Source organism: Pseudomassariella vexata (assembly GCF_002105095.1).
Source record: "Pseudomassariella vexata strain CBS 129021 chromosome Unknown BCR38scaffold_18, whole genome shotgun sequence".
In the NCBI taxonomy this organism is placed as follows: domain Eukaryota; kingdom Fungi; phylum Ascomycota; class Sordariomycetes; order Amphisphaeriales; family Pseudomassariaceae; genus Pseudomassariella; species Pseudomassariella vexata.
In genome coordinates, this window is record NW_024467973.1 from 415,394 (window position 1) to 435,501 (window position 20,108).

At 48.2% G+C, this 20,108-nt stretch overlaps 8 protein-coding genes across 8 annotated transcripts; 6 read left to right on the top strand and 2 right to left on the bottom strand.

Moving 5' to 3' along the window:
- Positions 1–231: 231 nt before the first annotated feature.
- BCR38DRAFT_448783 (peptide methionine sulfoxide) lies at positions 232–1,265 on the bottom strand. The gene is made up of 2 exons (XM_040861247.1): positions 775–1,265; positions 232–683 (listed from the first exon to the last, which is right to left on the bottom strand). The coding sequence occupies exons 1-2, from the start codon at positions 1,133–1,135 to the stop codon at positions 334–336; spliced, it is 711 nt and encodes a 236-aa protein (XP_040710966.1). The 5' UTR covers positions 1,136–1,265; the 3' UTR covers positions 232–333.
- Positions 1,266–3,964: 2,699 nt separating this feature from the next.
- On the top strand, positions 3,965–5,066 carry BCR38DRAFT_354070 (snare associated Golgi protein-domain-containing protein; the record flags this gene model as incomplete). The annotated part of the gene is made up of 5 exons (XM_040856845.1): positions 3,965–4,073; positions 4,135–4,208; positions 4,273–4,459; positions 4,518–4,630; positions 4,686–5,066. The coding sequence occupies 5 exons, from the start codon at positions 3,965–3,967 to the stop codon at positions 5,064–5,066; spliced, it is 864 nt and encodes a 287-aa protein (XP_040710967.1).
- Positions 5,067–6,013: 947 nt separating this feature from the next.
- On the top strand, positions 6,014–7,950 carry BCR38DRAFT_81312 (major facilitator superfamily transporter). The gene is made up of 5 exons (XM_040865665.1): positions 6,014–6,124; positions 6,189–6,475; positions 6,528–6,941; positions 6,999–7,210; positions 7,262–7,950. Exons 1-5 carry the CDS (start codon positions 6,067–6,069, stop codon positions 7,668–7,670), a joined length of 1,380 nt encoding a protein of 459 aa, XP_040710968.1. The 5' UTR covers positions 6,014–6,066; the 3' UTR covers positions 7,671–7,950.
- A 903-nt stretch (positions 7,951–8,853) lies between these two features.
- BCR38DRAFT_448795 (uncharacterized protein) lies at positions 8,854–10,170 on the top strand. The gene is made up of 3 exons (XM_040861248.1): positions 8,854–9,145; positions 9,245–9,895; positions 9,953–10,170. The coding sequence occupies exons 1-3, from the start codon at positions 9,010–9,012 to the stop codon at positions 10,024–10,026; spliced, it is 861 nt and encodes a 286-aa protein (XP_040710969.1). The 5' UTR covers positions 8,854–9,009; the 3' UTR covers positions 10,027–10,170.
- Positions 10,171–13,291: 3,121 nt separating this feature from the next.
- On the bottom strand, positions 13,292–14,792 carry BCR38DRAFT_448796 (3-isopropylmalate dehydrogenase). Its single transcript, XM_040861249.1, has one exon. The coding sequence runs from the start codon at positions 14,578–14,580 to the stop codon at positions 13,435–13,437; it is 1,146 nt and encodes a 381-aa protein (XP_040710970.1). The 5' UTR covers positions 14,581–14,792; the 3' UTR covers positions 13,292–13,434.
- A 126-nt stretch (positions 14,793–14,918) lies between these two features.
- BCR38DRAFT_448799 (3-oxoacyl-reductase) lies at positions 14,919–16,168 on the top strand. The gene is made up of 3 exons (XM_040861250.1): positions 14,919–15,530; positions 15,645–15,718; positions 15,765–16,168. The coding sequence occupies exons 1-3, from the start codon at positions 15,030–15,032 to the stop codon at positions 15,946–15,948; spliced, it is 759 nt and encodes a 252-aa protein (XP_040710971.1). The 5' UTR covers positions 14,919–15,029; the 3' UTR covers positions 15,949–16,168.
- A 119-nt stretch (positions 16,169–16,287) lies between these two features.
- On the top strand, positions 16,288–18,357 carry BCR38DRAFT_400991 (putative succinate-semialdehyde dehydrogenase). The gene is made up of 2 exons (XM_040857751.1): positions 16,288–17,924; positions 17,993–18,357. Exons 1-2 carry the CDS (start codon positions 16,554–16,556, stop codon positions 18,134–18,136), a joined length of 1,515 nt encoding a protein of 504 aa, XP_040710972.1. The 5' UTR covers positions 16,288–16,553; the 3' UTR covers positions 18,137–18,357.
- Positions 18,237–18,633, top strand: BCR38DRAFT_81338 (uncharacterized protein). Its single transcript, XM_040865666.1, has one exon. It carries the CDS (start codon positions 18,336–18,338, stop codon positions 18,537–18,539), a length of 204 nt encoding a protein of 67 aa, XP_040710973.1. The 5' UTR covers positions 18,237–18,335; the 3' UTR covers positions 18,540–18,633.
- Positions 18,634–20,108: the final 1,475 nt, after the last annotated feature.

Here is a 20,108-nt window from a genome sequence, read left to right on the forward strand (position 1 = left end):
GGATTCGGTTATCAAAGATGATGAAGGCAGATCATTCAACGGACACAAAGATCATGTACGGTACTGTGGCTGTACGCTTACATGATGATGAGATACAGACATCTACATAATCGAGACCGACCTAACCACTGCTATGCGGAATATAGGGGGCTAGTGGTGGCCATGTGTACGATCCCGTGGAATGAACTTCACGATCTAATCAGTTTGAGAGGCGTGGGATAAGACGGCACTTTGCGAATATGGCGAGTCTATATTTCTGTCAAAAATACATTTTCTATTAATTCTTCTGTGTGTTTTCACCTCAACAAATCAACATCTCACTCGTGCCTTTCCCTATTGCAGTGGAGGGAAATTCCTCAACCGGTGACTCGGGCACTCATAACCGCCAGGATTCTTGTCCAAGTATAACTGATGGTACGTCTCGGCATCCCACCACTGTCCAGCGGGAATGACTTCCGTGACGACCTTGCCGTTCCACCACTGCTGGTTAACCTTCTCCGTGACCTCAAGCGCTATGCGCGCCTGCTCCTCGCCATGCGTGTAAATGCCCGATCGGTACTGCGAGCCCCGATCAGGGCCCTGCGCGTCTTTCGTCGTCGGATCGTGGATCTTGTAAAAGAACTCCACAAGCTGTTTGTACGTAATTTTGGTAGGGTCGAATATTATTTGTGCGGCTTCAGCGTCTGGTCCGATAACATGGTCAGTTGATTGGTCTTCCATAATACCATTGCGAATAGCCTCCAGTAGGAGCAAGTAAAGAGCAAGAATAATTACATCCGGTAGAACCGCTACAGACGGCACGGTACGTCGGGTTGCGCGTGTCGCCGCCTATGTAGCCTACTTTTGCATCATACAACCCGTTTCCGCCAAAGTGCTTGCGGTACAGATGCTCGACGCCCCAGAAACAGCCCGCGGCTACGGTGCACCGCTCGGCGCCCTCGGGAACCGAAGCAGGGAAGCCGCTGGCTGTGTCGACACTAATTCCGAGTCGAGTCGACGATGTCAACGGCCGAAATAGGCGCGAGAAGAAGCCGTACTGGAAGACCATGGCGATGGCGATTGCGACAGCGGCCGTCGACAAGTAAATGACAATAGGTTTCGTATCGGAAAGAAATCGCAATATACTATTACGCATGTGGTGGAAATGCTCTGCAATGCTTTTATGAGAAAAGGCAACTGATTAATCACCCGATTTGCATAGATATCAGCGCGTGAAAATGGTGACGTTTGCCATATTGTCCATAAAAGTCGATGACAAATCGTTGGGGGCAAATAAGCCGCCACTCAGCTAATGGCAGGGCAACGGCAACGGCAACTTGCAAGATCCCTACAAAGAGCGTTCAAGCTTCAGGGTCTAAGAGGCCCGTGCTTGACAAATCCGCTTCTTCGGGTCCACCGTCGTCTACCTTTATATCAACGTTCATTGTATTCATTCCTTGTTGCCAAGGTTGCCTCGGTCTTTGCAGCGCTACGAAGGCTCGACCAGCATACATAGCAAATGTTCATTGGCACTAACTCATTGCTGGCCCATCCTCGCGAAATGTGCTATGCTGTATCGTCCCCTTCTCTTACACGCACGCTATTTGCTTTGATCGGTGACCTCTCCACTTTGGTTAGCTTGGTCAAAGATGGTTTGGACGGTTTGCTCGAAGACTCGCCTTACTTAGTCTCCATGATGTTCCTCCGATAGTTATCAGGGCTCGCTAAAAGCCCCCTGCGGTCATGAGAGATCAAATGAGAGCTCTTGCCAAGGTTCACGGATAATAATTCCTATCACAGATATCGTGTTAGGCAACCTTGTGGGCTTTGCCAAGACAACCAAGGTTACCACGTGACTTAGCCCTACCATTGCGTGTAACATATCGTATGGCTGTGAGTGCCAGATGAAGAGACATGGTACGTGGTATTGATGAGTAAGACAATGCTACGCCCTCAGGCTGCAAGAAGAACGGGGGTGGCGAAAACTGATTGTAGAGGTCGATATTTCTCTCGTTCAAGATATGGCCTGAATCATCGCGGATGCATCCATATGGCCCATTGTCTCCTACTCTATTACCACAATGGAGAAACGCCACGCGAAGCGCTTTTCTCTAGGTTCGGCATCGTGCCGTCATTAGCCAACTTATAAAGAGCATCAGTAACACTTGAGTAGACCTATAGCAGCTTACCGAAGGTGGCAAGCTGACTTGTTATTAGGCATTTGAGAATTACTTTCGAAGAACTTCATGTTTAATATGGCAGTCTGGCCTGATGGTGATTAGTGAATTGTAGCGAATTGTAGTGGGATGACGGTAGTGTTGAAGCCGTAATTTACCGAAATGGCGTCTATATACATTTCTGGGTCATTATAACATGTAAATAACTAGGTAGGTATCAAGCCAGAACGGCCTATCATGAAAACTAGTTTATTATATGCGATATTTTGAGACATAGCATTAAGTAGATGCTAACTTTAGGCTTCCAATGTGTATCAACCCAAATTTTCAAACCGAAGAGCGCTATATCCAGCCAGTCGCGGTGCAGTGTATGGCGCACATATGACTAGCACTGCGCTGAAACGCCGACATGGTGCCGTCTGATGTTGACCGAGAAAGCTACCACGTTGTGTATGCGGCATTATAGGGTTATGGATCGCACGTCGCCGCTGGACCCTCAGAGCGGTCCGTGACGCGAACACAAGCATCAAACGATAATACTCGGCGTCGACCTGCATGTACGCCGTGTTTCGGGTTTGGAGTGGTTCATCTCTGTCTTTGTGAGTCTAGTGGTGGCACAGTTCACTGGTTGCAGTTGTGCTGCTATTGCCGGTTATCATTCAATTTGTCAGGGTCAGGGAGATGAGATGACCATGACGAATCTTGATCAAATTGCTGAATATACCCTGCGAACGCAATAGTATAGTTCGTTTCAAAGAATGTTAGTAACAAACTAAGCTGGCAGAGTCGTGACCACATTTGCAGGCATCAGATTTTGAATCGATGAGAGATCATACAGAATCAAAATCCTTCGAATATCATGGCCCCATTGAGGGAAGCTGCCATTCCCTGCCACCCTTTTTAGTAACACCACCCTAACCCTAACCTTATTCAAGTAGGCTACAATGATAACACAATATATTTACTTTATAACGTGGTTAAAAAGCAAGTAGCATACCTAACCGAGTCGCGGCATTTTCCTTAAGGTTTATAACTTATCCTTTCATACGTAAATAAAGAGCTTACCGAAAGGATGATGTGCGGTGTTATACGAGCGACGCAGTTCTAGTAGGATCCGATGGAAGATGTGGCTGAGTTTTGTAGTGTTACCAATTCAGTGCCCCGTGGCATTGTCCTTCGGCTGTAACTGGTAACATACTACACATACAATATTTCCATAGTTGAGTACACATAAATTCATCCGGTAATATGTATAAGCCAAGATTGGCAAGCTTTTTTGTAGCGGGTCATCCCGCCACGCCATTGTGCATCGTCTCACTCGGCGGAGTTACAGACCGAGAAACAATTCATTGACACTTGGTGTTATTTGCCGCCGTCCGCACTTTGCACCATTTCTGATTGAGAAAACCAAGTCGACTCGACCGAATAAAATGGTTCTTTCGGTCTTCCCCAGTCTACAAGTGTTTCCGACCTCGTAAAGGAAAATCATCTCGTCTTTTCTTTGCTGAGGGGCAATGGTTCGAGAACACCGCCCCACTGATCTGCACCAACAGCGGCACTTCTCAGCAGGCCTCGGGGTGGCACAGACTTCCCCTAAATGCTTTTAAGGCGGCCGTGTTTCGCAATGATTTCAGATGCTCGGGCTGTGCAATGGCCCCATTGGGACCGTATTTAGCTTCTGCTATTCCCCTGTTCATGATACCATACACTATCGATTCTTCCGCTTCAACAAGCCAGGGGCAGAGCCCTTTTAACTCACCCACATTCTACATATTTCCATCATGCATCCCGGTCCCGAAGATATGGAGATGGCGGTTCCGCTGAAGAAGAGTGAGTCCGACAAGGCGGCGAACGAAATAGAACACGACTACCGACCGATCAATTGGAAGAGGGTCTTCTTGACGCCAAAGTACATACGTGAGCGCGCCTCATGGTGGTCTGAGGGACGAAATAAGCATCATGGCTGACATGACACCAGCACTCCACATTATTGGTATCCTCGTTGCCGTTGCTACGGCTCTCATTACCATTCACCACGATGAAGTAGTCGATGTAAGTGCTCAACACTGAAATCGTAATGGCATAATGTGAACGAAAAAGTAACCTGCTATTGCAGAAATTGCTGCCGTTCTCAGAGAAGGTCCGCGACCTTCCAGGTGGCTTCCTTATCCCTATCTTCATCTTGATTATAATTTCGTTCCCGCCTCTGTTCGGCCACGAGATCGTCGCACTCCTATGCGGTATCGTGTATGGACTATGGATCGGTTTCGGCGTCGTGTCCGCCGGCACGTTCTTCGGCGAGAGTGAGTTACACACATGCGCTTGTCATCTCCATGACGTGTGCTTACTATTTCATTGCAGTTGGGACCTGGTTTGCCTTCAAGAAATTCTTGAGGAATAAGGCTATCAAGATGGAACGGACAAATCTCAACTACGGCGCCATGGCACGCATCACTCGAGATGGCGGATTCTGGGTATGTGCACACTGCATCCAGAGGTTCCTATGGGAGTGAACTAATACCATCACAGATTGTCTTTATCATCCGACTGTCCGTGATACCTTCGCATTTCTCGACGGCAGTGTTTTCGACATGCGATGTCAAATTCTGGCACTTCACTGTCTCGACCTTCCTAACGCTCCCGAAGCAACTCATCCTCGTCTACCTGGGTGTGCTACTCGTACAACAAGGCAAGCAAGATAGTAACAGCACGATCAAGACCGTTGTTTTCATCGCCGCTTTTATTATCACGATCGCGCTGGGCGTCTATATTTGGTACAAGATGCGGAAGGTCAAGAAGGTGTTATTGGACGAGCAAGCGGATAGGAGGATGCAGCGTGATGCCGCCAAGGCTTATGATCAAGTGCTGGCTAATGATGACGAGTCTATGAGGCGGCAAGGGTTTATTTAGTGACGACACGTAAGTAGCACTTTCTTTCTAATCATGATTATTTTAGCGTTACTTACATCATCTCCTCGTGCATCTGGTCGGCCGTAATCAAAGCCAATGTCTCGTAGCCATGCCCCCAGTAACAATTGATTGGGCTTCGATCATTTCCCTTGATCTACGTGAGTACTGGGTGGACACACTCCTTGCGTAGAGTTTAATTTGACGGCGCAACGGGTGGAACTGCACGAGGTACGGGATAACCCGATCCCGATATTTCAGTGTGATGTACATGTCCACCGTTCGGCTTCATCGCTAAGCGCTTGCCATCCTTCACATGAGTTGTTGGGCCATTCGTTATTTGATGATGACGGATTTCCAACCAATCGGGCACCATTTGGTCTAACACCTCCTCGTTTCTTCATTCGGTGAAAAGACCGAACCATCTGACGATGCCTAGTCCAGATGCCATATCTTAGTGCCGCAATCCACTTTGAGCGTGGAAGATCTACATCTCGATCGCACAATTGGTTATCAGTGATTCTCCAGTTGCCCGATGACTGGATGACCCCCAAATCGATTTCCCCGCATCCGCATCCGCCGCTCGCGATGATAAGACGTCCCCCGCCAATGGATGTGGCCAGGGTAAGGGTAGCCGTGTGAGAAACAGTTAGTAGAAAAGTCTGGGGTGATGTGCTATATACTTTTTCCGTCATGAAATGTTGATAGAGTGTTTGTTCATTTGTTGTTCAAGTAAATATCATCTTTGGTGAGCAACATGAGTTCAGTCAGCACACCAAACAAGGCGGAAGCCCTCGTCGCCGAAGCAGTGCATCACGAGCACCAATATCATGGGCATTCCCGGGAGAAAGCCGAGATCGACCGCATTGACGCCTTGGCAACGGCACCAGGGACCACCATGGAGTCCTTTGCCCACCTGGACGAGAAGAAGATATTGCGCAAGGTTGGCCATTTTGAATTCCGTCCAGGCTTGGAACCGGTCTGTTAACGAGAGAAACTGTAGATGGACATTCGTTTGATCCCCATGCTCGCCCTGCTGTACCTTCTTTCGTTTCTTGATCGTAAGTTTCACCGTAGAGTCATCTTCAATTGGCAGCAAAGTCTCATTCAACCCAACCCATCTAGGCGGTAATATTGGTAACGCCAAGATCGAAGGGTTGCAGGAAGATCTGGGCATGTCGCCAGACCAATACAATTGGTGCCTTACGATATTCTTCTTCAGCTATGCGGCGTTTGAGGTTCCCAGCAATCTGCTTCTGAAAAAGCTTCGGCCGAGTCGGTGGTTACCGTTCATTATGGTGGCTTGGGGGACTGTTATGACGCTTATGGGTATAGTCCAGAATTACCGCGGGTTAATGGCAGCGCGATTCTTCCTCGGGGTCGCAGAAGCAGGACTATACCCTGGATGTGCTGTGCGCTTTTCCCTCTAAGATGACATCGCGGTGCTTTCTGACATGGACGCAGTACTATCTCACCATGTGGTATTGCCGCCATGAGATCCAGCTACGCCAGGCCATGTTTTTCTCGGCCGCCTCCATCGCTGGTGCCTTCAGTGGACTTCTGGCGTTTGCGATTTCCAAGATGGATGGCGTAGGCGGGCTCCAAGGATGGCGGTGGATTTTTATTCTCGAAGGGATAGCCACCGTTATCGCCGCTGTGCTCGCGTTCTTCGTCTTGCACGACTTCCCCGAAATCGCAACCTTTCTTTCCGAGGAAGAGAGAGCTTTTGTTGTTTATCGACTCAAGTACGGACAAGACAAGAAGGGGAAAGACGAAGGCCGGAGACAGGTCGCAGAAGCTGATGAGTTTGATTGGAAGTACATCTGGCAAGCCTTCAGCGATTGGCAGATATGGCTTAACATCGTTGTTTACTGGGGTGTGAGTGAAGCTCAGGTGCAACGACAACATTGGATATATGATGCTAATTGTCCCTAGATCGTCTGTCCCCTATACGGGATCAGCCTGTTCCTCCCAACGATCGTCAAAAACTTGGGCTACTCCTCAAGCACCGCCCAACTCATGACAGTCCCTATCTACATCACGGCGGCCATTCTGGCGGTTGTGGTTGCGTACATATCTGATCGGATAGGCAAACGAAGCCCGTTCGTCATCTCTTTCCTCTGCATGATGGTTGTTGGATTCGCCATGTAAGTCCCACAATCCTTCCCAGCCACCAATGACTGACGCAGCCCTTTTAGGTGCATATCAACTTCCAATCCCCGAGTCGTATACGGAGGTGTCTTCATCACTGCATGTGCCATCTATCCCGCCTTCCCCGGTAACATTGCCTGGCTAAGTAACAATCTCGCCGGAAGCTACAAGCGTAGTGCCGGGATGGCCATTCAAATCGGCATTGGGAACCTAGGTGGAGCGATGGCATCCAACTTTTATCGACAGAACGACTCACCACGCTATGTACTAGGACACGGACTTGAACTCGGGTTCATCAGCGCTGGGATAGTCGCAGCTTTTGTGCTAATCATCAGCTACTCGTCCATCAACAAGAAGCGAGAGAGGGCGATACAAGAGAGTGGACACATCCATTTCACCGAGGACGACCTTGCGGCGAGGGGCGACAAGGCGGTTACATTCAGATACATGTACTAATAGCTGGCTGGTGCTTCGTCGGGACCTGATATAGATTAAGAGGGCAGTTTATTCCAGCGGAGTTGTAGAAGCTAAAGACACTTGGATTTGTTTATTAACCGGGGAAAGAGGCTGCTTTTGTCCACAGGGGCGTGTCGTGCATTCGCATCCTCAGGGCTTGATACTTCCCTTTTGGGAACGTGGAAAGGGTTGTTGTACTGTTGGAGAACATTTTGCCCATGGCTATTAGAATAGACGTATATGAAGTCCTTGCCGCCATAGATGAGTAATAGTTGGAATGCGACGATGTACAACCCAAGCAGGGCTTGAGAAATGGGCCCGAGAAATAAGCTCTCAATTCCAGGGGGGGAGCCTGCCTAGATGAGCTATACTTACTTCGCACAGCAGAATTCTGCTCGACAACGAATAAAAACAGCTGAAAATTGGTAGAAAAAGAATTTGTTGTTCTACAGACGCAAACTTGAGTATTGAAACTTAAACCCAAGGTAGGCATATTTAGACGCGCCAGCTTCGAGTGGCAAAGAATCGCATCATATTTCATATGATATCTGTGAGCTAGACTGGATGTATTTAAGTACCTGCGTTGGAACTCTTGTATAAAGATATAGCCGAGTGATTTGATATCAGCTCGCAGCTTGAGCACAATGTAAGTAATGTAGGGCTGTGAATCAAGTCCTGAAGCCAAAGCTTTTGAATGCAAAGTGTCGCATGCAACCTTGGGGAATAGTAGGATCCAGGCAGATAAGAACGATACTAGATTGGTCACGTAAAAGTCCCCGGTGAGGTCCTGCACAAGGCTCCCACACTCTGTGTAGTTAGTGACGGGGCTCACCGAAATATTGGCGCGGATTATACTGCACGTGACTATCAAGGACTCCAGAGCTATCCGAAGGATGCACGAAACCCACACGAGGGTTGGAGTGAATTCTATTCCTTCGAGAAGACCAAGTTGTTGCTGCTATGGCCATATATGCAAGTGATGATCTGAGACTAGTGTGGATGAGATCGTGTTGAGGAGCGGGTTGATAGTTGGTTGTGGCAGGCAGGGGTCGGTGGAATACGGATGCTGATTGGATGGTTGAGGCAGATGTCGTCCTCAGTCGCACGCCCGCCCTGTCATATAAAATCCATTTCGCACCCGGTACCCTCCTCTCCATATCCCTCTCTTCTTCATCCCCAAAGGATCCGTATCAATCAAATCCATCAATAAGACTCCACAAAACAGCTTAATCCTTCATGCATCATCAAGATTCGGCCGTACACCCTCCTCAGGCCTTCTACCAGTATCAGAACACATATTCCACGTAAGCCACGACCACCAACAGCCTTGAAGATCATTATGATGCCGATCATGCTTGAAGATGACCTCGACAAGATGGACGTGAAAACTAGGCAACACTACCTTAAGTATTCATGTCCTGGCATGGGCATGGTCGGCAGGGGGCCACGTGACCCCAGAGAAATGACGATGCCTCGTAGGACCCCCACCACCATACTACAGCATCTGCGTGTAGCACAATAATACGTGCTAGCCAATCATGAACTTCCTCGTGCTAATTTATCCTTCTTTACAGAAACGCATGAGATCGAGCATGGCTCCATATCGACCCATACGAGCAAGATCCTGGGATGCTCTAGGGCTCATGGATATCGCGGCCTTGGAAGTCGCCAGCGGACATACTCTGCCTCAGAGGAAGTTTTATCCATCCCGGACAATAGAATTTCTAGTCTCAAGACACTCAAACGAGCCCATCAGCCTATTGAGTTCAATTCCAAGCCGATGCTTGAGGAGAGGTTCTCCCAAGATCATCATACTCACTGGAGACCACAACGACAAGTCCCTGGAGTCCACTTTGATAATAATGGCTACTCTAGTCAGAGAAAAACAACGAAGAGTGGCTTCTCCTATGGTAACTCATTACGAACTCCCCGGCAACTGGATTGTGGTTCAGTCTCACGCACAGAATTATGTCCTGATGAAAGTCAGCTGGATAGCAGCATGGAATTGAGGAGGCATCGGCCAAACCCCAGTCATGACCAACAAGTTCCTTCGCCTCCGAGAACACCGCGAATATCCCGAATGCCGACTCCAGACCTCGAACCTCTTTTCATGCACCGATTCTGCCCCTGTTGTTCTCAAGAAAAGAGTGACGGCGATGACGACAATGATGACGATGAGGATTATGGTCGTTGGCGCAGAGAAAGAGCGAAAATGGATCAACAGAGTAAGTTACTTGGCCCAACATCTTGCATAGTGCCTTTTCTTACTAATGTCCATGAAGTAAATGATGCGAAGGCATACATAGCTAGCAAGTCAAAGGGACCAAAAGAGCCCGGGTTGTTGCTAGATCGGTGAAACCTGGAGCAACACAGTAGGGACTGGGCACGCGGATCAGAAGTCCCATAAATAGTCTTACAGGGAGGAACTCGGTTCGGGTTGCAAAATGAGGCTTGTATCTGTATGAATTAACGACTATAGTGAATATCAATACTCTAAGTGCAATCTAAAGTTGCGGGGGAAATGAACGAAACAGTCCTTTCTCCACTGAAATCTATCCTCCTATAAAAGGTAGTCGCCCATCAGTAACCCGTGATTTCATACCCATGAAGTATCCGAGATCGCTTTGACCGAGGAACTAGGACGTGGGGGTATCAGTTGCGCTAGAGATGGTGGGCGCGACGGTCCAGAATCCATTCTCCTAAGGCGATGATGCGGCATAGGTGATTTCTCGACCCCTATCACAACCACTGTAACAGGACACCAATATAGCTAAAGTACTTATAATTGATCGCACAGAAATGAGAAGGCTACAGTAAGGAGATAATCCCCATCAGTCACCTGGGAGTTGCTGACGCGCGCCAGCACGAGCTCTATCTCGCAATTCTTCATTTCCTCGCCGAAGATACTAGTGCAATTAGCTCCGAAGTAGGTGATATGAGTTCCATATTTGTTAACATAGCTCAAACCGAGCACGTTGAATGCTGAATTCTCCCGCCAGCTCCGCCTTAACAATCATATAAATTGAATCAAATCAAGTGTTCTGCTGTGTCTCCCATGAGATTTGACAGCCTTCCATTAGATAATAGCAACTTCCATTCAATGAAACACGTAGGCGGAGATTGGTTGTACAGCTCATTGGGGTTCCAGTCCCCAGTTCGAAGCAACGTTAAACTCGCAGGACTACTCTAAACTTGGCTATGGACTTGTATATCATGATCTGAAAAAATATACCCTTGCTTTTCAGTGTAAAGCTAGGCCGTTATAGCCCCTAATTCGTGCCTGAATTATAGATTGGACATTGTCCTACTACCTGCCACTATATGAAATCATAAGCCCTAGAACAGAGCAGATGTTAGCTACCTCGGTGACGACAGCATCTGCAGCCGTGCTAGAGAGTAAATCAACAGTTTTAGAGACAGGCATAACGTCTGAGAGCTTTGTGACTTAACAGCTAGTCTTTATCGGCGTCCTCATAATATATGCTTCGTTTTTCCCATATCTTTCTTGAACCTTTCCACCAATCCCTTACAGCACTCTGCTCGTAGGGTGTTGCTAATAAAGACAACGATAAGGAAAATATGCGCTCTGATAAACTTTTATATCTTTCACTCTCGCAGCCAAAGACAATGCAAATGCCCTTTTGTGCTCGTTCATAATGCAGCCTTGCTTTATATTGGATTGTGGGCAAATGGTCTTGTATTGAAAGTGTCATGATCTCTGGAGAGTCCTGAGAGAAGTGAAGGGCGGCCATAGGGGCCTTATATAGGTAGAAATGACTGATGCCTGTCCCACAGCCAGGACTTGTGTGGTTCAATGGGTAGAGGTCATATTGACCCATACCTTGTACGGTTTGCGGCTTTACTTTTCTCCTTTGACTTAGCAGTCTTGACGGAGTAGCCTTGAAGGTCCGACACTTTATCTACCTTTTTAAGACCGTTAAACAGATCACCAAGATTTTGAAGGGTATTAAGAGCAGGGATATAAGAGTTTACGGCATCTGACCCTAGTGATTTCTTGTAGCCTCAAAGCGCCCGCTCGTACATCGTCTCGGCTTCTTGAAGTCGGCCTTGGTCTGCATAGAGAAGGCCCAGCTGACGCATCGCATTTACAACATTTGTATTATAAAATTGATCATCGGTACTGAAAATCTTTCCTAACCACCATGAACAACTTTCCGCATGAGAGAGAAGTCACCGCTGCAGTATCCAGAAGCTTTTCCGAGTACTACTGGGCACTAACGATCCAACCACAGTTACCGCTAGTTGTACGAACTCTCTTCTCTGTGCCTCATTCTGTATATACGATGTCCATTTATGCACTACTGGATGTATAATGTAACTGCCTGGTATAGATTCCTGGGTCTTGATCAACGAATAGTGGAGCAGAAGTCGAGTTGTGTCCAAAACCGTGACCTCGTTATGCGCCATCTCGCAGAGCCATTGAGGCCACCACTCTTGGTCTTGTGAATCTGATTGCAGCAGCCCGTGCCACATATCTTGATTATCAGCAAAAGCCCAAAGGAGGAGGAGATTTGCGGCGTTTTCGTTCTTTCTCTCAATCGCTTTAAAGGATAGCATCCAGGTCGTGCCGGCATGGTTTCGCCCGCCTATCCGGGGCAACCCCACGTCGAGTCCTTGTTGTTGTCATACCCTGACTTTTGTGACACTTATCCCACGTATACTTCTTTTTGAAAGCTTGAATAATAAAATAAGTATTGTAGTCGCACCATCGTATCCAGAGAGAAGTATTTGTTACATTTAGTCTGTGGATACCGTATTCAGAGTAAACCTCTTCAAATATCTCAAGGTATTCTATAATGTTCTCCCTACTGGCGGGCGGTAGGTCGATACCATGTCCTGGACATAGTAACGGGAGAATGAATATCTTCAGAAGGGTCGCGGGATCTAAGTTACTAATTGGGTATCCATCTAGCTCGACTTTCTCTCGGATAGGTATGTGGATTCGGTAGGTTCGACAGGATTCACAGATCCGACAGAATTAACGGAATAAACAGAACCGACAGGATTGAAATAATCGATAGGATCGATAGGATTCAAAGCAGAATGAATGAAACGTTCAGTGTTAACACTTAACAGTAACACCTTAGCAGGTTATTAGAACAACTGGTACCTCAGCAGGCAAAGGGAATGAAATCAATTACTACTTGCTTAGCCGATTAGTGAGCTGCTGGCTTGGCTGCTTGCATTTATCTCTTTTTCTTCTTAATAGATTGACTACCTACACAGGTCCTTAAATACCATCGAGAAAACGCTCATATAATTAATCCGGAAACCGAAAAGCAAGAGCCAAAAAATGAGCCGTCCCACCAGTTGCTTAAGTGTAGTTTATATATGAATAGTATCGTGTTTATTACCATGGCATTGTCATGCTTGCCCAAGTTCCTACCAAGTGGTGAAGGGATCGGGAGGGTATGACTGCGCATCAAGCCACTTGAGCAGTTACATCGGGAACCACAAAAACAGCGCCTGACAGGAAATGGTTAATGAATATGACGCACCACTGGTGATATGTTTAAACAGGAATGGAGCGCCCCACTACGCGTAGTGCATCATGTCGTCAGCTACTATCAAACAATACTTTGTTGACAAATATCGACATGCCAACGGAGTAAAGATAAGTCTGATAGTACCTGAATAGAGTTACATCATGTAAATCTGTCCATACGAGCTAGACTTTGTTTGGACAGAGACGCTCACTTTTGCATTTGGAGGGGGGACTCCATGTACGGTATATCGATATTGTCTATGTTTTCAGTATGGTCCTCAGAGCATCGCAGATAGCATCCCCAATCTCGGTTGTGCTTGCCTTGCCGCCCATATCAGCAGTTCTGATATCCATGCCCCCGGCTTCCTTCGAGTTTAATATACGAGTGACGGCGTCTTCGATCGCCGCAGCCTCTCTGGTGAGATGAAAGGAGTACCTGAGCATCATAGCCAGACTCAGGATCTGCGCAACGGGATTGACGATCCCTTTACCCGAAATGTCTGGCGCACTTCCGTGGACAGGCTCATAAATGCCATTACACCGACCCTCACCAGGGATACCAGATATACTGGCACTAGGCAGAATACCTAGCGTTCCAGTAATGCCACCAGATATGTCGGAAAGAATATCTCCAAAGGTGTTATCCGTATGGACGACACCGTTGAAGCCCCTGGGGTTTTTAACCATCAACATAGCCATGCTGTCCGCGAGTTGGTGACGCAACTCGATATCTGGAAACTCCTCGTCGAAGATATTTTGGGTTACTTTCCTCCAGAGCCGTCCGCTGGCGAGCACATTGGCCTTATCTGCACTCCAGACGATGGCAGGACCTCCACCACCTTGTCCATCACCGTTGCGACCCAGCATGCGCGCGACGGCAGCGCTCACACGGCAACACCGCTCGACCTCTCGTTTAGTGTAAACCCAGAGATCAGATGCGATGTCCGGCTCTTCGACCTTTTGGCCAAAATACGCGCCCCCGCAGTTCTCACGAACCACAACGAACTTGGTTCCCAATACCAAGTCTGCCTTGATCGGTGAAGCGTCCACCAATGACGGGATGAATACCTCACAAGGCCTGAGGTTGGCAAATGCATCGAGACGCTGCCGAAGCTGTAGGAGACCCGATTCGGGATTGGGATGCGCGTTGGTCCATTCGGGGCCACCAACGCTGCCGAACAATACGGCGTCGCTCTTCGCGGCTTTTTCTAGCACTGCATCTGTGACTGGCACGCCATGAGCGTCAATGCTGCATCCTCCCACGAGGTCGCTATCTCGTTCGAATCGCAGACCGGGCTGGCACTCTTCGACTACGTCGAGGACCTTGAGGGCCTCTGTCATGACTTCTGGGCCGACGTGGTCTCCCGGAAGGACAAGGATGCGGTAAGTCGTTGAGTTGGCCATAATGATCGATATTAAGTCTAAAGCAATCTTGATTGACGAAGGGACAGGTATCAACGAGAGAGAAAGAGCGTCTCATTGGCGTCAATAATATATCTACAACTTCAATGCTCCAAGGGCATGCAACGGCCGCCGAAGTCGCCGTATCGGAACCGGTGTCGTTCTACATCTGTACCTCCGCTCGTCTTGGCTGCATCAGAGTAACATGTTGACCGCATAAAACTGGCTCACCCCGCATACTCGGGGGATCTACCCCAGAAACTCAATCAGAGCTGCCGTTGCTACAAAGAAATCGATAATAACTACTTAAGTAGCTTGAAAATTACCAAATACTGGCTGTTGGAAGGTAACTGCTCCGATCAAGTCACAGTTAATCGGTTTATCCTCTATTCTAATTCTGAATTCATAGCGCCTACAACAAACCCCTTACCCGGTTAAGAATAGCCACTATCATGGCACCCGGAACCAGACTAGCCGGCAAAGTCGCCATCGTCACGGGTGGAGCATCCGGGTTTGGCCGTGGCATCGCAACCAAGTTCGTCCAAGAAGGAGCCAATGTCATCATCGCCGACTTGTCCGCAGAAGCCGGCCAGGCGCTAGCCAAAGAATTGCAATGCAACTTCACATTGGCTGATGTGACGAAACGGGATTGCTGGGAACACCTGCTAAAAGTAGCCATTGACAACTTCAAACAGCTCGATATCGTCGTCAACAACGCCGGCATCACTTACCCCAACAAAGCGACGGCGGACGTCACCGACAAAGACTTCGATCTCGTCATGAACGTCAATGTCAAATCCATATATCTCTCGACGAATATTCTGCTGCCATACTTCCTTGAGAACAAGAAGCCGGCATGCTTCATCACGGTGGCTTCGACCGCCGGGGTTCGACCACGACCCAGATTGACGTGGTACAATGCGTCCAAGGCGGCAGCCATCAATGCGACCAAGGCGAGTCCCCTGCTATTGTCATATGATGAATGATGACCAGTTCCTACTTCACATATTGAATAGTACGGCATTCACCATTCGCTGAAATGTTTACTGACTTGTTTCCTAATATAGACCATGGCGGTCGAGTATGGCCCTCAACAAATTCGCTTCAACTCCGTTTCTCCGGTTATAGGGACTACGGGAATGTGAGTTTTCTAGTATATTGATGAACGCCGCTTAATCATGGTTTAGGACACATCTGTTCTTAGGGAAGCCAGATACCGAAGAGAACCGTAAACAATTCCTGTCGGTTGTGCCACTTGGTAGAGGTTCTACACCATCGGACGTAGCCAATGCTTGTTGCTACCTTGCAAGCGAGGAGGCCGCTTTCATCACTGGAGTCAATATCGAAGTTGATGGTGGGAGATGTGTTTGAGAAGAGGCCGAGAGAGCGTTGTGGGCTCAAACCTGTTGGCCGCCACTATTTCGTAACGCTGCACTTTTGAATTGCAACAGGCTTTTGTTTTTCTCCCGTGAGGCGGCTTTCTGGGTCTCGGTCAGGATGTTTAATTACATTATGCCTTAACATACAAAGTTAATTGCCGTAGGCCTTGCCTGAGGGGCCGGAGTGCTAATGAGTAACTCAAACATCCTGTTTTAACTTCTGAGATTATGGCCTGCTCCTCCGCTTCTTGTTCCTCTAGTGGACCTCCATCCATATCCTGATACTCATCGTGACTCTGATGTGTGTAACCCCACATTCTCCGCACTTATCCACCATTCTGCCGTCAGTCTTACCGTTAATGCAAGTCATGGTTCGACAGTGTCGTCACTGATGCGGGGATCTCAATACATTTCCTCTGGTCCTTTTAGTGACAGGAACTCGTTACCTTCACCTCTGCATTCCTATTCACCTGCTAGAAACAATCACTAGTATTTTCTCTAGCTGCTATTTTCAGGGAGCCATAATAAAGTGCTCTCCTCTATTATCAGGCCGCCGGTTCCGGCACGACCCCACTCCTTTCTCGACGGCACTACAACATGGCCAACGCAGACTTCCCAAAGTTGTTTGAGCTCAAGGACCAGGAACTTCTCCAAAACCACTGTTACATCCACGGAAAATGGGCCACAGCACGTCGAGGCCAAAATTTCCCCGTCACTGACCCTGGGTCGGGTCAAATCTGGGCAGAATGTGCAGACGGCACGAAGGATGACGTTGAGCCCGCCGTGCACTCATCACACATAGCGTTTGAGAAGTACTCGAAGGTGACCCCAAGACAGCGAGCGCAAATTCTCCTGAAATGGCATCAGCTTATTGACAGCAACCGTGAGGATTTGGCTAAAATACTTGTCTATGAAACGGGCAAGCCACTTACCGAAGCGTACGGCGAGATTGACTATGCGCTCACATTCGTGTGGTGGTTCGTAGGTGAGGCGGAGAGGATTCAGGGGTCCGTGATAACATCCGCTGTCCCGGGGCGACGCTCCATAGTCATCAAGCAGCCCATCGGTGTCGTCGCTGGTCTGGTCCCCTGGAACTTCCCCGTCGCCTTGATGCTCCGTAAGGCCAGCGCTGCTCTGGCTGCCGGCTGCACCATGGTTGTGAAGCCATCACCGGAGACTCCCTTCACTGCGCTGTCCCTAGGATTTCTTGCCACGCGAGCTGGTTTCCCAGCCGGTGCCCTGAATGTTGTCACGACGAGCCTTGAAAATACCCCCGAGGTCGCGGAGGCGCTGTGTCTTCACCCTATAGTCAAGAAAGTCACTTTCACAGGCAGCACAAGGGTGGGCAAGATAATCTCAGGTCTTTGTGCCAGGAACCTGAAAAAGGCGACTTTTGAACTCGGTGGAAACTGCCCATTCATCGTCTTTGATGATGCCAACCTGGATCAAGCTCTCGAGCAACTGATGGCCCTAAAATGGAGACATGCAGGTCAGGCATGTGTCACTGCGAATCGCGTTTACGTCCAACAGGGGATCCATGATAACCTGGTAAAAGCCCTGGTTGAAAAGTCGTCATCAATCCGGGTGGGCCATGGCATGGGTGAGGGCACGACAATAGGCCCTGTAACCACTGCTAGAGGACTCGAAAGGGCTGAAGCGCTTGTGAAGGATGCCATTGATAACGGTGCACAACTCATGCTGGGAACAGGGAAGCGACATCGGGTGGAGGGGCATGTCGATGGTTACTACATGGCACCGACCATCCTGACAGGGATGACTCGTGACATGACCATGAGCTGTGAAGAAATATTCGCACCTATCTTGACTGTGTACGCATTTGAAGATGAAGACGAGGTCGTCACACGGGCAAACAATACAAGCATGGGCTTGACTAGCTACGTCTTCACCAAGAGTGTTGATCGATTATGGCGCCTCTTTGAAAAGCTGGAGGCTGGTATGATCGGATTGGTAAGTAGACCCCTTTGCAACAACACTTCGTTACCCGCCTTCGTCTCATCTGATTGAAAAATCTACAGAACACTGGAAATTGTTCAGCAGCGGAAGCTCCCTTTGGTGGAATTAAGGATAGTGGTGTTGGGAAGGAAAGTGGGAAGGACGTTGCTATCAATGAGTTCATGGTGACCAAGACTGGGACATTGACCGTTGAGGACCACTATTGAAACAAAGGCTACAGAAGGATTGGCTGCCGTGAATGTAAATCTATAATGTAATCGAGTGAGTGGCTTGTAGACGTTTGTGCAAGAAGCTCGACTTCAAGGCTTAGTATAAGCGCCGGAGGATTCTGGACGTGGCAATGTAAGCTCAATTGTGTGAAATGACGCCGCATCTACAGGAAATTGCCACAGGAGACGTGCCTGTATGGCTTCTTATGGCTACTGTAGATGGATTTCCTTGAATGCTGCGCCCCAAGAACGGTCTGTCAATAATAATCTGCACCATTTTGCTGATATAACCCTTGGGATACTTCTTCTTTTCAGTATTATGGAGCATGGCGACACGGAATCCCAGTCTATCATATCATTTCTACGCCATGCCCGAAAGAAACTCTATATCGTTGAATAGCAAGGATCTGGCACTGTAATGGTTGTTGGACTTGGAGAAGCTCGGTCTGCCCCTGGCCATGTCGAAGTACACTCCAGCCTCTCTGAGCTTGGAACACCGACACCGTCGGCTGGAAACTTAACAAATATAAACCCCATCCTGTAAAGAGATAACAAGAAGTTGGACTAGAGGTCTGCTGCAGGACCCGAATGCTTGTGTATCCTGGTCGATCTGACCTCACAGGACTCAAGTCACGAATATCAGGATTGATTTCGTGCCAAGTCAGTTGTGTGGTTCAGATCTCTTTTGATGGTGTTTTTTCTAGAAAGCTCAGCTATTTCCGAAGCTACGAAATGTTGCTTAAGAGCAATGATGTAGCCAATCAGATCCTCTGATTTGGATCCACATGCTTATGGCGAATTTGACTCTAACCCCTTTTTCTCTTTTCTTTTTCTAAGGCTAATGCACTACTGATTTCACGCAGCCAAAAAGGCCAACAAAAGCACTCGATAGAAACCACAGAAAATACCACAATAGCCACATAACCATGGCGAACACAGTAATCTACGCAGTTAACTTCCTTCGATGAACTCCAGTACACCATGAACGCGACCAACGATTCAGAAGGATTCGAACAAGCTCAATAAGTCTCCCGTACTTCACGCAAGGATGACTCCCTACAATTGCACCTTATGGATGAATAAAATCCGTATTAAAGTTTCCGCTACATTCTTGGACATCGGTTACAACTACGCTGGAGACACCGCTTTCAACATCCCGCGAAAGTGCATCTGTGACAAAGGGAGCCGATATATTTCAGCCTTCTGACTGATGCGAGCTCTATATAGAGCTATCCCATATTAGCACACTCTTGGTGCGCAGTTTATTTTCTCTCCTGGCTGGTGGACAAGCTCTCAGATGTATCGGAGATTGACATGCCCTGTTGTGAGAACAGCATTCACGTACGAAACGAACGCATAGTCGAGTGAGTTCCTAAAGGTAGATTTCTACAGCCACGAAGCCTTAAAAATTTTATTTTTGGGTCGATAAGCACAAATATGATGTTAGTTGCCGCATGATGAACAACGTGGGCACACCTGATCGAGCCGAAGCTCGTGGCACAGATAATGTTCGCTGGAGTATTTTCCCTTAACGTAGTCCACGGTCCAATTGCACACTTCGGCAGATTTTCGTACGCTACCACTTTGACCTGCGGTTTTTCACCACATAACTATGGTTAGTTCTTGGAATGAAAGTGATATGATTCTAGCATTACATACGCTTCAATCTGATCAAAAATTAAGTGTACGTCGCGCCGGTCAGATCTATAACGTACCTTTTAGAAGCCTTGTGTATCGACGCGACGGTAAGACCGCTCGAGCGATTACGCGATTGCCAACGCAAAATTTGACTCCTTCCGAAGAAGAGGCAATCGTACGACATATAACCGACCTAGATTCGCGAGAATTTCCTCCCCGATTGAGTGGTGTTGAAGATATGGCCAACCGATTACTTCGAAGTCGCGACGCGGGACGCGTCGGCGTCAACTGGGCCTCGAGCTTCGTAAGACGACAACCAGACCTCCGGACG

Excerpts from the sequence above, each read along its gene's own strand:
- BCR38DRAFT_448783 (XM_040861247.1), bottom strand. The coding sequence starts at position 1,135 with ATGCGTAATAGTATATTGCGATTTCTTTCCGATACGAAACCTATTGTC. Across the intron at positions 684-774 it reads CTGTAGCGGTTCTACCGGAT|ACGCTGAAGCCGCACAAATA; the intron begins GTAATTATTCTT and ends TTATCGGACCAG.
- BCR38DRAFT_81312 (XM_040865665.1), top strand. The coding sequence starts at position 6,067 with ATGGACATTCGTTTGATCCCCATGCTCGCCCTGCTGTACCTTCTTTCG. Across the intron at positions 6,476-6,527 it reads GACTATACCCTGGATGTGCT|TACTATCTCACCATGTGGTA; the intron begins GTGCGCTTTTCC and ends ACATGGACGCAG. Across the intron at positions 6,942-6,998 it reads ACATCGTTGTTTACTGGGGT|ATCGTCTGTCCCCTATACGG; the intron begins GTGAGTGAAGCT and ends AATTGTCCCTAG.
- BCR38DRAFT_448795 (XM_040861248.1), top strand. The coding sequence starts at position 9,010 with ATGATGCCGATCATGCTTGAAGATGACCTCGACAAGATGGACGTGAAA. Across the intron at positions 9,146-9,244 it reads CAGAGAAATGACGATGCCTC|AAACGCATGAGATCGAGCAT; the intron begins GTAGGACCCCCA and ends CCTTCTTTACAG. Across the intron at positions 9,896-9,952 it reads AGCGAAAATGGATCAACAGA|TAAATGATGCGAAGGCATAC; the intron begins GTAAGTTACTTG and ends ATGTCCATGAAG.
- BCR38DRAFT_448796 (XM_040861249.1), bottom strand. The coding sequence starts at position 14,580 with ATGGCCAACTCAACGACTTACCGCATCCTTGTCCTTCCGGGAGACCAC.
- BCR38DRAFT_448799 (XM_040861250.1), top strand. The coding sequence starts at position 15,030 with ATGGCACCCGGAACCAGACTAGCCGGCAAAGTCGCCATCGTCACGGGT. Across the intron at positions 15,531-15,644 it reads CAGCCATCAATGCGACCAAG|ACCATGGCGGTCGAGTATGG; the intron begins GCGAGTCCCCTG and ends TTCCTAATATAG. Across the intron at positions 15,719-15,764 it reads GTTATAGGGACTACGGGAAT|GACACATCTGTTCTTAGGGA; the intron begins GTGAGTTTTCTA and ends ATCATGGTTTAG.
- BCR38DRAFT_400991 (XM_040857751.1), top strand. The coding sequence starts at position 16,554 with ATGGCCAACGCAGACTTCCCAAAGTTGTTTGAGCTCAAGGACCAGGAA. Across the intron at positions 17,925-17,992 it reads AGGCTGGTATGATCGGATTG|AACACTGGAAATTGTTCAGC; the intron begins GTAAGTAGACCC and ends AAAAATCTACAG.
- BCR38DRAFT_81338 (XM_040865666.1), top strand. The coding sequence starts at position 18,336 with ATGGCTTCTTATGGCTACTGTAGATGGATTTCCTTGAATGCTGCGCCC.